General features: G+C 43.6%; 1 protein-coding gene across 1 annotated transcript in view; it reads left to right on the top strand.

Annotated features, from left to right (window-relative positions):
• The window catches only part of PLCH2 (phospholipase C eta 2), a 393,529-nt gene that overhangs the window by 313,602 nt on the left and 67,828 nt on the right, over positions 1 to 12,099 (top strand). Inside the window, exons 6-7 of the mRNA XM_019511675.1 lie at positions 2,992 to 3,162; positions 6,853 to 6,946. Of these exons, the coding sequence (XP_019367220.1) occupies positions 2,992 to 3,162; positions 6,853 to 6,946 (265 nt within the window). The remainder of the gene's footprint in view (positions 1 to 2,991; positions 3,163 to 6,852; positions 6,947 to 12,099) is intronic.

Below are 12,099 nucleotides of genomic sequence, written 5' to 3'. Positions count from 1 at the left end.
CCCCCCCCCCCCCCCCCCCCAAAGCACGTGTATAAATGCCTCCAGACTCTACAGAATTAGGCCATTGTCTTTTTCAAGGCTCTGCCATTGAGGTACCTCAGCCCAGCTGTCCTAAGTAATTGATCACGTTCTTTTCATCCAACACAGATTTACCAAACTCTTTGGATTTGCCTTTCTTTTGAAACTAGGTTAGTGGTAGATCTCCCCTTTGTTCAGCCAGTGGATATGAGGGATCTGTACACAGCTAGTTTCTGTTAATTGATGTGTAAATCAGTGGCCATATTTAAAAAGAAGGCAGGGTAGATATGTCTTCACAGACTAACTAAATAATATAGAGCAAGTGAACCCAAGTTCACTTAAAAAGTCTTGTCTTAATAGGGGGGAGTTTCATTCCTCCACAAGTTCTCACTATGCTTTTCTTCAGGACAGCTGTTAGTTGCAGGTGCAAATCTGAGTACTTAAATGGCCATGGTTGCAAATGTGGTGGATCACTACCTAAGTGGCTGGACTTACACTTGTAGTGTATCATGGGCTTGAGAGCTGGAGAACCAGCTTTTGCCATTCTGTATTGTTCCTGTTCAAAAATCCTTCCTGTTAAAAATCTTTGACAGCTTGTGCAAATTACTTCTCAACCTCCTCCACCCCAACCCAATAAATCAATCGGAGGATCAGTAAGGATCTTGCCTGGGATACAGTGCTAGGAGTTTGGGTTCTGATCTTTGTTCTTCCAGTGACCCCCACAGGAGTCTCTGGGGCTTGTGTGTCCCACCTGTAGGTTTCCCATCTGTTAAGCAATTTATCTACCTAACTATTTCTTGGGAGTCTTAATGCTTATGCGGCACTTCCAAGACTGTCTGATGAAAGACACTCTAGAGGTGTGTAATTTATGACAGTTAAAGCACCAAGCCCCTGGTCTCTCTCTAATTCTCCATTTTTCTCTTAGGTTGTTACCTACCTTTAGTTTCAGGTGTGTTTTTTTCCAGAATGCTATTCCTTTCCATTTTTTTAAAGTAAGAAAATTAAGATCAAGGACCAGAAATGAAAGTATCTTGTGATCCCTATTCCAGGGAACATCAGAAAGCATTGCTGCACAGGAGTTGTGTGTCATTAACACCCAGGAACACTAATGAAGCATGAGGTTTACATGATAGCAGATTGAAAATGGAATCAGATTTTCATATTCAAAGCCAGTGGATCAATGATTGCTGAAAAATGAATCTTAATAAACTTGTGCTGCCATTAGGATGCAATGTGATGCTGCTAATCCAAATTGATTTGACATTTCTTTGTCTTTTTTTGCATTACATTGGCAGTGGGCTCTGATATAATGGTAATGATGAGGGACTGGGTTTTTACACCATTCAGCTCTGAAACCCCCTATTGTAAATGGATCATAAAGGAGGAAACACAGTGAGTGTTCCATTTTAAACATTAGAGAGCCATCAAGGATAATGGGATGGGAGAACTGGGTCATTTTCTGTTTGTTTGTGGGTAGTTTGTTTTAAGGGATATATTAGAATGTGTGTATCTCCATGCATTTGTAATCACCAGATAAGTACTTTTTAATTATTGTTTTAATAATGTGGGACAAGGGGAAAGGATGCAGAATGAAAGTGCACTCTTTGGACGAGGGCTCATTCCCAAGGAATGATCCCTTGCAGAACCCCTCCACAGTGCTGAGTACTTCCTGGTAATGAGCTTTCTGTTCTGCCTGTAGTCCTGCACTTTTGGCACAGCTCCTGTGTATAATCTCACTAAGCCACACTCAGGCATGTTGCTGGGGGAGGGGGCGGGGAAGTGCCATTAATTTGTAGCTTTGGTATAGGTGGTGCACCGGGCTCGCTGTCTCAGTCGATTCTGGGCTGGATCACAGCTACAAGGAAGAAGATCCTGTGGTTAAGACACTGGACTAGAGCTCAGAGGATCTGGGCTGCATTTTCAACTCTGTTGTATATTCTTCATGGCCTTGGGCATTTCTTAGGCTTTCCTTTCCTCTCAGTAAAATGAGGATGATGGTTCTTCCTGTTCAACTTTTGCCTTGCCTGTTTGGATTGGGGCAGGGACCATGTGTTTGTTCAGCTTGGTGTATCCCAGGTCTCATGCAAGGCACTACTGCACTATAGGTAATAAAGTTCAATAAAGATATTTAGGCACTACTGCACTATAGGTAATAAAGTTCATGGCCCACTGGCTGCCTGGTCACAGGCATGTATAATTGGTGGTGCTTCAGGTGCTCATCAGCCTTCCAATAATAAGCTTTTCTGCTGTGGGCCACTGTTGCCTGCATTTAACAAAACTGGTTTGAAGAAAGTCCATCTCCATTGTGTGCAGGCAGTGAATGGAAGATGAAGGGTATTGACTGGTACATTTGGGGTCCTGTTCTTTGTCGGCTGCTGTAGTGGGCCACAGGAGTGGAGAACCATTAGTATGTACGTATGTTTATGGGTTGAGTGCCAGAGAGCACTCTGCTTTTTTTTTCTCTCTGCATCAAATGGTAATAAATTAGCACACTTTACATGTGACCTAGGAGTTTATACTGAGGTGCTCCCAAGCCACAGACAGAAACTCATTTGGACTGCCTGCACTGCACCGGAAACTATTAATGGCCCCTTTTCCTTGGACACCTGTGTGACTTCTCCCCTGTTCTTCTTGCAATAGTGTCCTGCCAATAGTTTCTATAGGTGAGGAAAGCCTTTCAGATGGGGCATGGGGAGGGCTTGTTGGGCAATGCTGCAGCTGGAAAACAGCTCTTGGAGCATGCACCAGTGCTCCCATCTGTGTCAGCTGAAAGAGAAGCTGGTTGAGGAAATTCCTGTGAGCTGTTCATGCTGCAGTGTCAGCCTGGTGAATCAGACCAGGTGCCAAGCTGCAGGGCAAACAGCAGCCCAACAGTAAGCTACTTTTGTCTTAAAGAAACTGGGCTTTATTCAGATGTATGTGTCCTTTTTGGGAAATGGAGAGATCTCAATGACTTGCTCTTGTGTACTGCAGGAGGCTGACACAGATGATAACCAGGGCACACTGGGCTTTGATGAGTTCTGTGCCTTCTACAAGATGATGTCAACACGGCGTGACCTGTACCTACTCATGCTTACCTACAGCAACCACAAGGACTACCTGGACACAGAGGATCTGAAGCGCTTCCTTGAGATCGAACAAAAGGTAGGCTGGAGTCAGGGGAGCACTGGCTCTTCTCTTCCTGCACAGCACTAGTGACAGTTAGAATAATCAGCCAGGTTGTGGAGGGAACTTGTTACGCAGAATCCGTAATGTTTGTGAATTGCAAACCCTGCCAACCCTGGAGGGGCATATCACTGTGCACAGCTTATTCTGCTGGCCTCAGAGGATTTGGGGGTTGTGAGTTTTAAATGGAGCCTCTTTTTTTAGGCTGCTTATTCACAGCAGAGCTTGGACATTACTTTTATTGGCAGAGGGAAATGATTCAAGCAGTCCTTAAAACTTGCCTTCTGCCTGGTCCAAAACTTGTTCCAGTAACATATTATTTGAATGAAGTGCTTGTGGAACAGAAGGATAAACAGAACTAGAGGGAACCAGGCAGAAGATGAGAATATACCATAAAGTTGTTTCACTGACACTATTGCAAATGCACCCTGAGTTACCTACTCCTTTTCTAGCCAGCAGCCTTGCATAATCAGACACTTTCCAATCAAGACAAACTTCACGTGTCCTAGTGATGCAGGCCATGAAACTGAGAGTTCCTAATTGTAACGGCCCTTTGAATGAATAAAGATTGTTTTTGTATTTCTGACTCTAATGTTAACTGAGCAATTGCCACTTAAGGAGTGCTTTGCAGTTTATCAGCTACTTTGCTGTTATGTAATAAAATTATGGCCGTGGTACCTGTTGAATAGGCACTGTGTCCTGAGCTGATGACTTTTACATTTGAAGAGAATCCTCAAAAAAGTTAGTTTGATAAGCAGGTCTCCTTGTAAGATTTGTGATCTCAGTCCATGCGGCTGCGACTACTATGCAGTTTTTTTCCTGTTGGGCATGAATTAATTTTTTTACAAGGCAAGAGCATTTCAGAGGTAGACTTAGAAATTGAATAGCTACTTACATGTGGTCACGTGGCTCTCTCAGACAATTGGATGATACTGGCATAAACCACTGGATTTTATTCTTGCTGTTGATGCTACTTCTGGCTTATGTGAATTGTTCCTGGAATCTCCCTATTTCTTTTCCGTCCCCCCATCATTGTCCCTGTGGCTTTCTTTTATTGTGTTTCTTTCCCTTACAAAAAGGGGATTGGCATCTGGCATCTAGCTATGTGGTCATAGTGGGCTTTTCTAGTATCAGGCAGTCTGATACTGAGTTAAGCTCTGCCTTTGACTTGCTGTGTAGCCCTTGGGCAAGTCTCTGAATTACCCTGCCTGCCCCAGTTTCTTGGTGTGTACTGAGGAGGGGGGAGAAGAGGGGGGGCTTCCCAGGGTGTTCAAAGGATTAATTAACAGCTTGGACATCACTTTGAAGATGGAAAGGACTAAATATTATTAGGCAGCTTTAGCACTTAATATTTCATTACTATAGTGGAGTCGTACAAAGCACAAATTATTTTGTCTGTATCACTGATTTGAAACAGATGAAGAGTTTATGGCCCAACAAACCAAGTGGTTCTCTATTATACACAGAGGTTTATTCTCAGCCAATAGCTAATGGCAAACATTACACCTAATGCTGCTCATAAAAACCTAAGACATTTCCCAGCTCTTCAGAGACAAACTCCTAGCTCTATAAACTTTATTAATCAAATATTGAATTTCACCTAGACACCATCTCCATAGTTATTTATGTGCTATGAGTTGAATAGCAGCGAACTAATCTCCTGTTTTCCGTTGTACTAGCTGCTATGTACAAAAGAATTAATGATTCTGTTCCTTGTGCTACATGAGCTAAACACCAAGGTTTGCATACTTATGCACATTAATCATTTGTATCCATCCATCCCTGCCACAGATTGAAAATGCAGGCTCTATTTCCCAATGGCTCATGCAGACTCATGAAAAGGGAACTTAACAGATCTCACTGCAAAGTGTTCTTTATGTTCTAACAGTAAAAGAGAATTAGCCTCCTCACTGCATGTGGTGGTACATGCATGCATACACACATTCTGTTCCGGCTCCAACATCACAGCTCAACTAGACAAGCCTTGGTGCAAACAGCCACCTGCTAGCTTAAGTAATCACCTTGGCTACTGGGGGCAGCAGTGAATGATGCTGGTTTCTCACTCTTTAGACAAGTTCCAAATCATCTAAAATACACATTGTGAATGGAGAGCAGTCTCAGGGAGCAGAGACCCCATGTGAATGGAATGACAGGACTCACACAATAGGGCACTGAACCTTCAAATGCCAGCACTCCCCTGTTTATGATTCTCGTTCAGAGTCCCCTGAGTATCTGACAAAGTGAATAAATAACTGTCCATTCCCTCTGTGCTCACTGTGCTTTTCCACGTGTGGGGATGTGTTTCCATTTCACTGGGCTATTGATTCTCCCAGTGCTGAATGAAGAAAATGAACTCCAGCCACAGGACTCAATCAGCAGCTAATCACAGGCACAGACAACACATGGCTCCCCAGGCTAACTCCCATGGCTGACGCTGCCTTCTTTAATGTGATATGGGTAGAGCGAGCGGGTATCCATACCGTAGGTTTGAGGTGTGTCAATAAAAATGGAACAAATGAATGTATTGGCATTAGCAGCAGTGAGAGAGAGGCCTGCTGCAGCATTGGAACAGGACTAGAAATCTTGTGAAAACTAGATTCCTCAGGAAAAGACCAGCATTTGCTGATCATAGCTGAAATGAGAGTGGGCCAGAATGGCCTTTTATGGTGTGATTTTGAGGGCTCTTGCTTCCAAACCCAGCCAGACACAACTACCCATGCTTATCTCTTGTTTGGTTTAAGTGGGGCATGCTCTTCTGGAAGGGAGCGTACACATGGCAGATTTACACTGGTGTAGATTACACTGCTGTCTGGAGCAGACAAACAGATGGGTCTCCCAGAGTATCTGCAGAAATAGATGCTATTACAGGGCTTTGGTGGGGGAGCTGGTAATAATAGCCTGGCTGCACCGAGCAAAGTACATGTGCCGGGTGCCATCTGACTAGAGCTATAGGCAGATGACCTTTGCACAGGAGTGTAGTTACCTCTTTCTTTTGATGAGATAATTTACCCCAGGCAGAGAATACTGAGTTGTACTGGGTTAGGGCACTTACAGGGCTGTATCACTTTTTTAATGTAGTTGGAGCTCACCAGGAGTGACCTAATTTTTAGTGCCAGTGTCTCAGCTTTCCTGTGGATGAGAATACAGTCCTGTCATAGATCAAAGCAAGACTTCATCAGAATGCTTCCAGTAATCTCCTGACCTTCTGAAACTTTGCTAATTATAACCCATTCTTCTTTCCTCTGTGTCCAGGAGCTCCATTTTGTTGCTTTCCTCCAAAGTGAAAACATTTTGACGATGCAAATCATGTAATCCTACCACTTAAAGACTCCATTGGTCCATAACAAAGCATGTGCTATTTGGATGCCCTATGGGCTTAACTACCAAGCACATTTGACCTAAAAACCAGAAATCAGGCTCCGTATTTTATTGGCTGTGATCAGACAGCTGCCAAAGGGACAGTAACTTTTCACTATGCAGCCCAATTTCTCATCTGACTTGACACTGAGTGGCAGGAGTGAGAATCTCGCTGTTCAATTGTAAAATCCTGGTGCTAATGTGAAAATCCAGCCAGTTGCTGAACTCTATTCAAAGAAGAAAACTAGGTAAGAAAAGGTCTGCTTTTTTAGTTAATGAAATGTTCTCCTTTCATTGTTGCTTGCTCTCTAGATGACTAACGTGACCAAGGAGCACTGCCTGGAAATCATCAATCAGTTTGAACCATGTCTGGAAAACAAGAAGCAGGAGGCCCTGGGAATTGACGGTAAGCTGGTTCTTGCTGCTGCAGAAAAAGGCCATCACCTTTAGAAAAAGGTTTTCTAAATCCTAGAAAACCTCTTCTCTGAGTAGTGTATAGTGTATCCCATTATTCAAGGGATGCATCCTATGCTGTTCTATTACTGTTATCGGCAAAGCTGGGCTTTTCGAAGGAGGGTGCGAGAGGCACCCACAGGGAATCTTTGAAAGGGATAAATGATAACCAGGTCTGTCACTAAGAGTTGATGGGAGTTGGGGCATGTCTCAACCATTTGTGCCTCTGAAGTAACTCCCCCCAGACCCTGTTGAACTGCATGGATTTTGGGCCCTGGCTCTCCCAGGCTTTCTTGGAACTCTGGTTTCTTGAACTTTTGGCGCTGAACTCTGCATCATGTCCTCATTTACACTAGAGCCAAGTGAGGGCAGCTGGTCAGATGCTGTCATGTTGATTTGCTTGTGTTGTATATTTGCTGAGCACTGATACCAGAGAATCCAGTCTGTTGACTTGACTTCTTGGTAACTTGACTAATCAGACTAATCTTTTCAGAGTCAGCTTTGAGACCAACTGCATTCATTTTATCATGTAGTCTGTCCTTCTGCAAAACAAGCTGGAGATACCTACATTGCATCTAGGAGGTCTGACTGACCTGGAGTATCCCTGACTATTCACCAGATATTTAAGTAATGCCCTTTACTTCTCACCATCTGACTTTAAGAGGTGTGAGGAGTTATTTGTGCTTTGAAACAACCGCAGACATTGGATGTTAAGCTGTATAAGCATTGCTTATGGAGAAGTCAAGTCTCTGAGCAACAGTGTGTGCTTTGCTGTTACGCATGAAAGGGTCACCTTGACAAGAAGCACGCAGCTGCATTGTACATAGCTGGTGGCATTGTTGGGTGAGATTTCAGAGCAGCGTTGTTACTCTACCATGAAATAGAAGTCTAACCCAGGAGCCAATCACTAGGTCCTTAATTGAGAAGTTATTGCAAAGGGATTCAGTGTGATTTCTTTTTATCTCCTCTCTTAGCTATATACAGTTTCTCCTGGGGACAAAGGTTGTTCACATGTATGCTGCAAAAGGGAGAGTTAGAGTTGGGGTTCCAGTTCCTGGGGCTGTGACAGCCAGCCGGCCTATATGACTGCACCTCAGTCAGTCTGCATCAGTATCTCAACCTGTGAATGAGAATAATAAGGCTAACCTGTGTTCTTTCCATGAGGTTGTGGAGCTTAGCTCCACTAATCTCTATTAAGTATCTAGTGGTCCCGTGGCACGATAGCAGTACAGAGCATCGCTCTTTGTTGTTAATTGTGCGTTGGAAAAAAAAATCCGTGCGCATTTATCTTATTTGAGTGAGCCTGAGATAAAACAAACTTTATTTCCCTGCAGCTTCTCATGGGTAGTTGGCTGCAGATCTAAGAACCCACCTGGTATTGACAGAGCACTTAGTCTATCAAAAATGTTGAGAGATGGTTACTTTTGGGTGACATGTCTAGGAAACACATCTCTGCCTGTTTCTTAATGTGCAGGAGACTGGCAAAGCATATACATCCAAGGCAGGAATTGTAGCTGCAAACTTAATGACTTCTGCAATTCTTTCTACTGTCCTAAACCTCTGTTTTATCCAGATTTTCTTCTATGTCTGGATTCTTAGTGGAATGGAGAAACTGCCAGCAATTGAGTATTTTAGACCATGCCTATCTGAACAAACACCTAAATCTTTGGTGTGTGCATACAATGTTTGGGAGTATGCCTTGCAGATTGCCCACTTCCAGCTAAATCTAGGAAGGGCTAGGCTGCAGTTTGGTGTGTAAGCTCTAGTTATATTTTATTAGGATTGAAGAGAAGTGGAAAGGGATAAATCCCTTTTCTCTTGCCCAGGTGCTTGAATAAGGGGGCTGTCAAGGGCTATTGTATTTCCAAGCATTCTTATTCCACCACCTCTCTTTAATTGGGCCCTTCAGAGAGGCATTAGACCTTCAAGGCTATGGCTCTGGCACTTCTAGGCATCCCACTACCATCTAAATGTTTTTCCAGAATAGGGTAATGATCCCAACACTTGAGAGAGTCTGGGAGCAGTTGTAAGCCAACTATTTGGGTCACAAGTCCAGAAGGGGTTCATGGCCCCCAAAAGATTGGGAACCAGTGCCCTAGAGGGTTGGATCAAATCTATAGGTGGTGGAAGGCCAGGGCTGTGGGGGCTTAGCCCCCCCCAGCTAATTTTGCAGCAGCCGGTGACAGCAGCAGCACCACGGTGCTGCTCAGCGTGCAGCCAGGCCAGTGCCCCATGTGCACTCAGCTCTGGATGGCTGAGGAAGACATTAACCATGCATTTGTTGCACTGCACAGAATACGTTAGGAGTTGTAGTTCTCATGCTGATGCGTGCCCTTAGCCCCCACAAATAATATTTTCTCTCTCCGTCTATGATCAAATCTGTACCCTGAGCAGAGGGGGTGGCTTTCTGTCCTGTGGCACTTATCTGCTAGGAATTGGCTTGAGAGAGTTGGCTTGTCTTATAGAGACACACAGGCACCTCTCACCTTCCCGTTCAGCTCAGTAAAGTGCTAAGTTTGACCATAGCCTTTCCTGAAAGGGTAACAAAACTCCTGAGGTTTTTGTTTCAGGCTCCCGGTGTCACATTGATTCATCCATTTTTCTTCATTTGTAGGCTGATCGGCCTGGTTAGTGTTAAGTAATTATGGTAATTTCAGTATTAAACTTCAGCGAGTGCTTGAAAAAACCAACGGCACCAGTTCACGGGGTGCCCTATTAGCTGTGCACCAAACCACTCCTCTGACAGTTGAGTCTTCCAGAATGAGAGAATGATTAATTTGCTGGGAGCAGCTGATCCTGTTTTCGTTAGTGTGCAAGTCGTCCCATTAATTTTTCATCCTATTTGATCTGGTTTGCCCAGCTGCTTGCTTTGACGCAAACTCTAGCCGTGGCTTGCTGGGGGAGCTCTTTTGATTGTGGTATTCAGATCTTACATGCTGGCCTAATGCCACAGTGCCTTTGTGTCAAGGGCAGGAATTGGGAGTGTATTCATTTAGACTCCTAAATTGCATCTGTCATACCCCATCAAATAGGGCTAGGTCTTGTTGTAAATAACCTGTGGAAGGGGGCTAACTAGTGTTGTTATGGGGCTTCATGCCTCATTTTTGTTTGAGACCTACTTTCTGGGGGGCATTGTATATGAGTAGAGGTTCTTTGTGGTCAAGGAAAAGTGCAGACAGCATGGTCCCTGCTTGTTGAATGGTGGAGAGTGCCTTGAGGTGTTGCTGTTGGTGGCAGGGTGAGTGTTGGAATTGCAAAAATACCAATTACAAATGTGATGGGTTCTACGTTAGCTGTTACCACACAGGAAAGAGATCTGGGAGTCACTGTGGACAGTTTGCTAAAAAGATCAGCTCAGTGCTCAGCAGTTGTCAAAAAGGCAAACAAAATTTTAGGGATTATTAAGAAGGAACTGTAAACAAAACAGAAAGCATAATTTTGCCCAGGAATCCTGGTTTTCTCTGATTTAAAAAAAATTCCAATTTTCGGTTAAAAAAAGTAACCCTAAATCCACATTTTTCCATGATTAAAATGAAACATCACTATATACATATATATGTGGTGTTTCATTTAAATCACAGACAAATGTGGATTTGGAGTTACTTTTTTTTAACTGAAAACTGGCGATTTTTTTTTTTTTAAATCAGAGAAAACCAGAATCCCATGATGCCCCTTTATAAATCCACAATGCATCCACACCTTGAATACTGTGCTCAGTTCTGGTCCCCACACCTCAAAAAAGATAGAGGAAACCTAGAAAAGAGCAACAAGGATGATCAGGGGCATAGAGAGGCTTCCATAAGACAAGAGACTAAAGAGGCCAGGACTATTCAGTTTAGAAAGGAGATTGAGCATGGGAGCAAGGGGCACCGCCTCTGAATCAGAACTCCCTAGACCTTAAATGCTGGAGGCTGCAAGTGAGAGAGGAGCAATGGAAACAACCCTGGTCATACCCGGTTCACTCTCGCTTACAGAATCCATTCTCTGCCACTGTGTGACACATGGCAAGATGGACCTGTGGCCTGACCCAGTAAATAGCAGTTCTTATGTATGTTCTCATGTACTTAGGCATTTCCTTTAAACATGTATTTTAGGAGCATCTAATTGCTGTAGCAACAGCAAATTCAGCAGCTGTGCAGGGGATTGGACTAAATGACCCTGGAAGTCTTTCCCACCCTCTAATTCTGCGCTAAGTGGCATGAATGCAAGCCAGGCAAATAATGATTTAAACAGGGCAAGAAGGCATAATTATTTTGTTCAGTGATGATCTGTAGCCAACACGCATGTACTGTGCACACATCCATGTGTGGTCAGAATTGCTAAACAAATATTTTGCTTTCACCATGTACTTAACCCAGCTGTTTGTATGGAAAAGCCTTTTTAATTGGGATGAAGACACTTGGGTTCTGCAGAAATAATTTTAACCTACAGGTTATAGGTAATGGGACCCTTTCCTTTAGGTTATGCTGGAATCTGGCACAGTAGAAGTAGACTTCTCTTTAGCCTCTCTGGAGAAAGGCTGTTATTTTCCATTACCTTCCATAGGATCCTTCCACAAGGTTGGGCTGACCCACTAACCCAGCTTAGTTTTAAAACTGCCATGCTGCATCCTATAGAGTTGTACAGAAGGAGATGACACAGCTGAATGCAGCTGACAGTCTCTATCAGGACCTCTGTCACATTTTCACAAGTTTTCCTGAGAACTTGCACATTCTGATTTGAAGGTGAAGTTTTGACATCCAAGGGCTTGTCTTTGCACAGTTTGCTGAAATAATTCAGTCGGCATGTCTACACCATGCGCAAGTACTAAATGTGCAGTAAAGCTGTTCCTGCGCAGTCCTGGCAGCACATGGATCATTTCCAATCCTACTGCTCAGTAGCAACAAGCTACTGTGCAGTAGCCTTAGCATCACAGTTAGTGCCCGCCGATGCTATGTTGCCGTAGCAATGAGCTAAGTCATTGTAGCTTGTTGCAACAGCAATGTAGTGTCTTGTGTAGATGCACCCAGGGTGTCAGGAATTACAGTCCAGGGAATTATACGCAGAAAAATTCAAAATTCTGCGCTATTTTTTTTACAAATTAAACTAAATATAACACTATTTGAA

Source organism: Gavialis gangeticus, unplaced genomic scaffold (genome assembly GCF_001723915.1).
Source record: "Gavialis gangeticus isolate Ggan-Ray unplaced genomic scaffold, GavGan_comp1, whole genome shotgun sequence".
NCBI classification, from domain to species: domain Eukaryota; kingdom Metazoa; phylum Chordata; order Crocodylia; family Gavialidae; genus Gavialis; species Gavialis gangeticus.
Note: the sequence above shows the minus strand (reverse complement) of the source record. Positions and strands in the feature narration are given on the sequence as shown.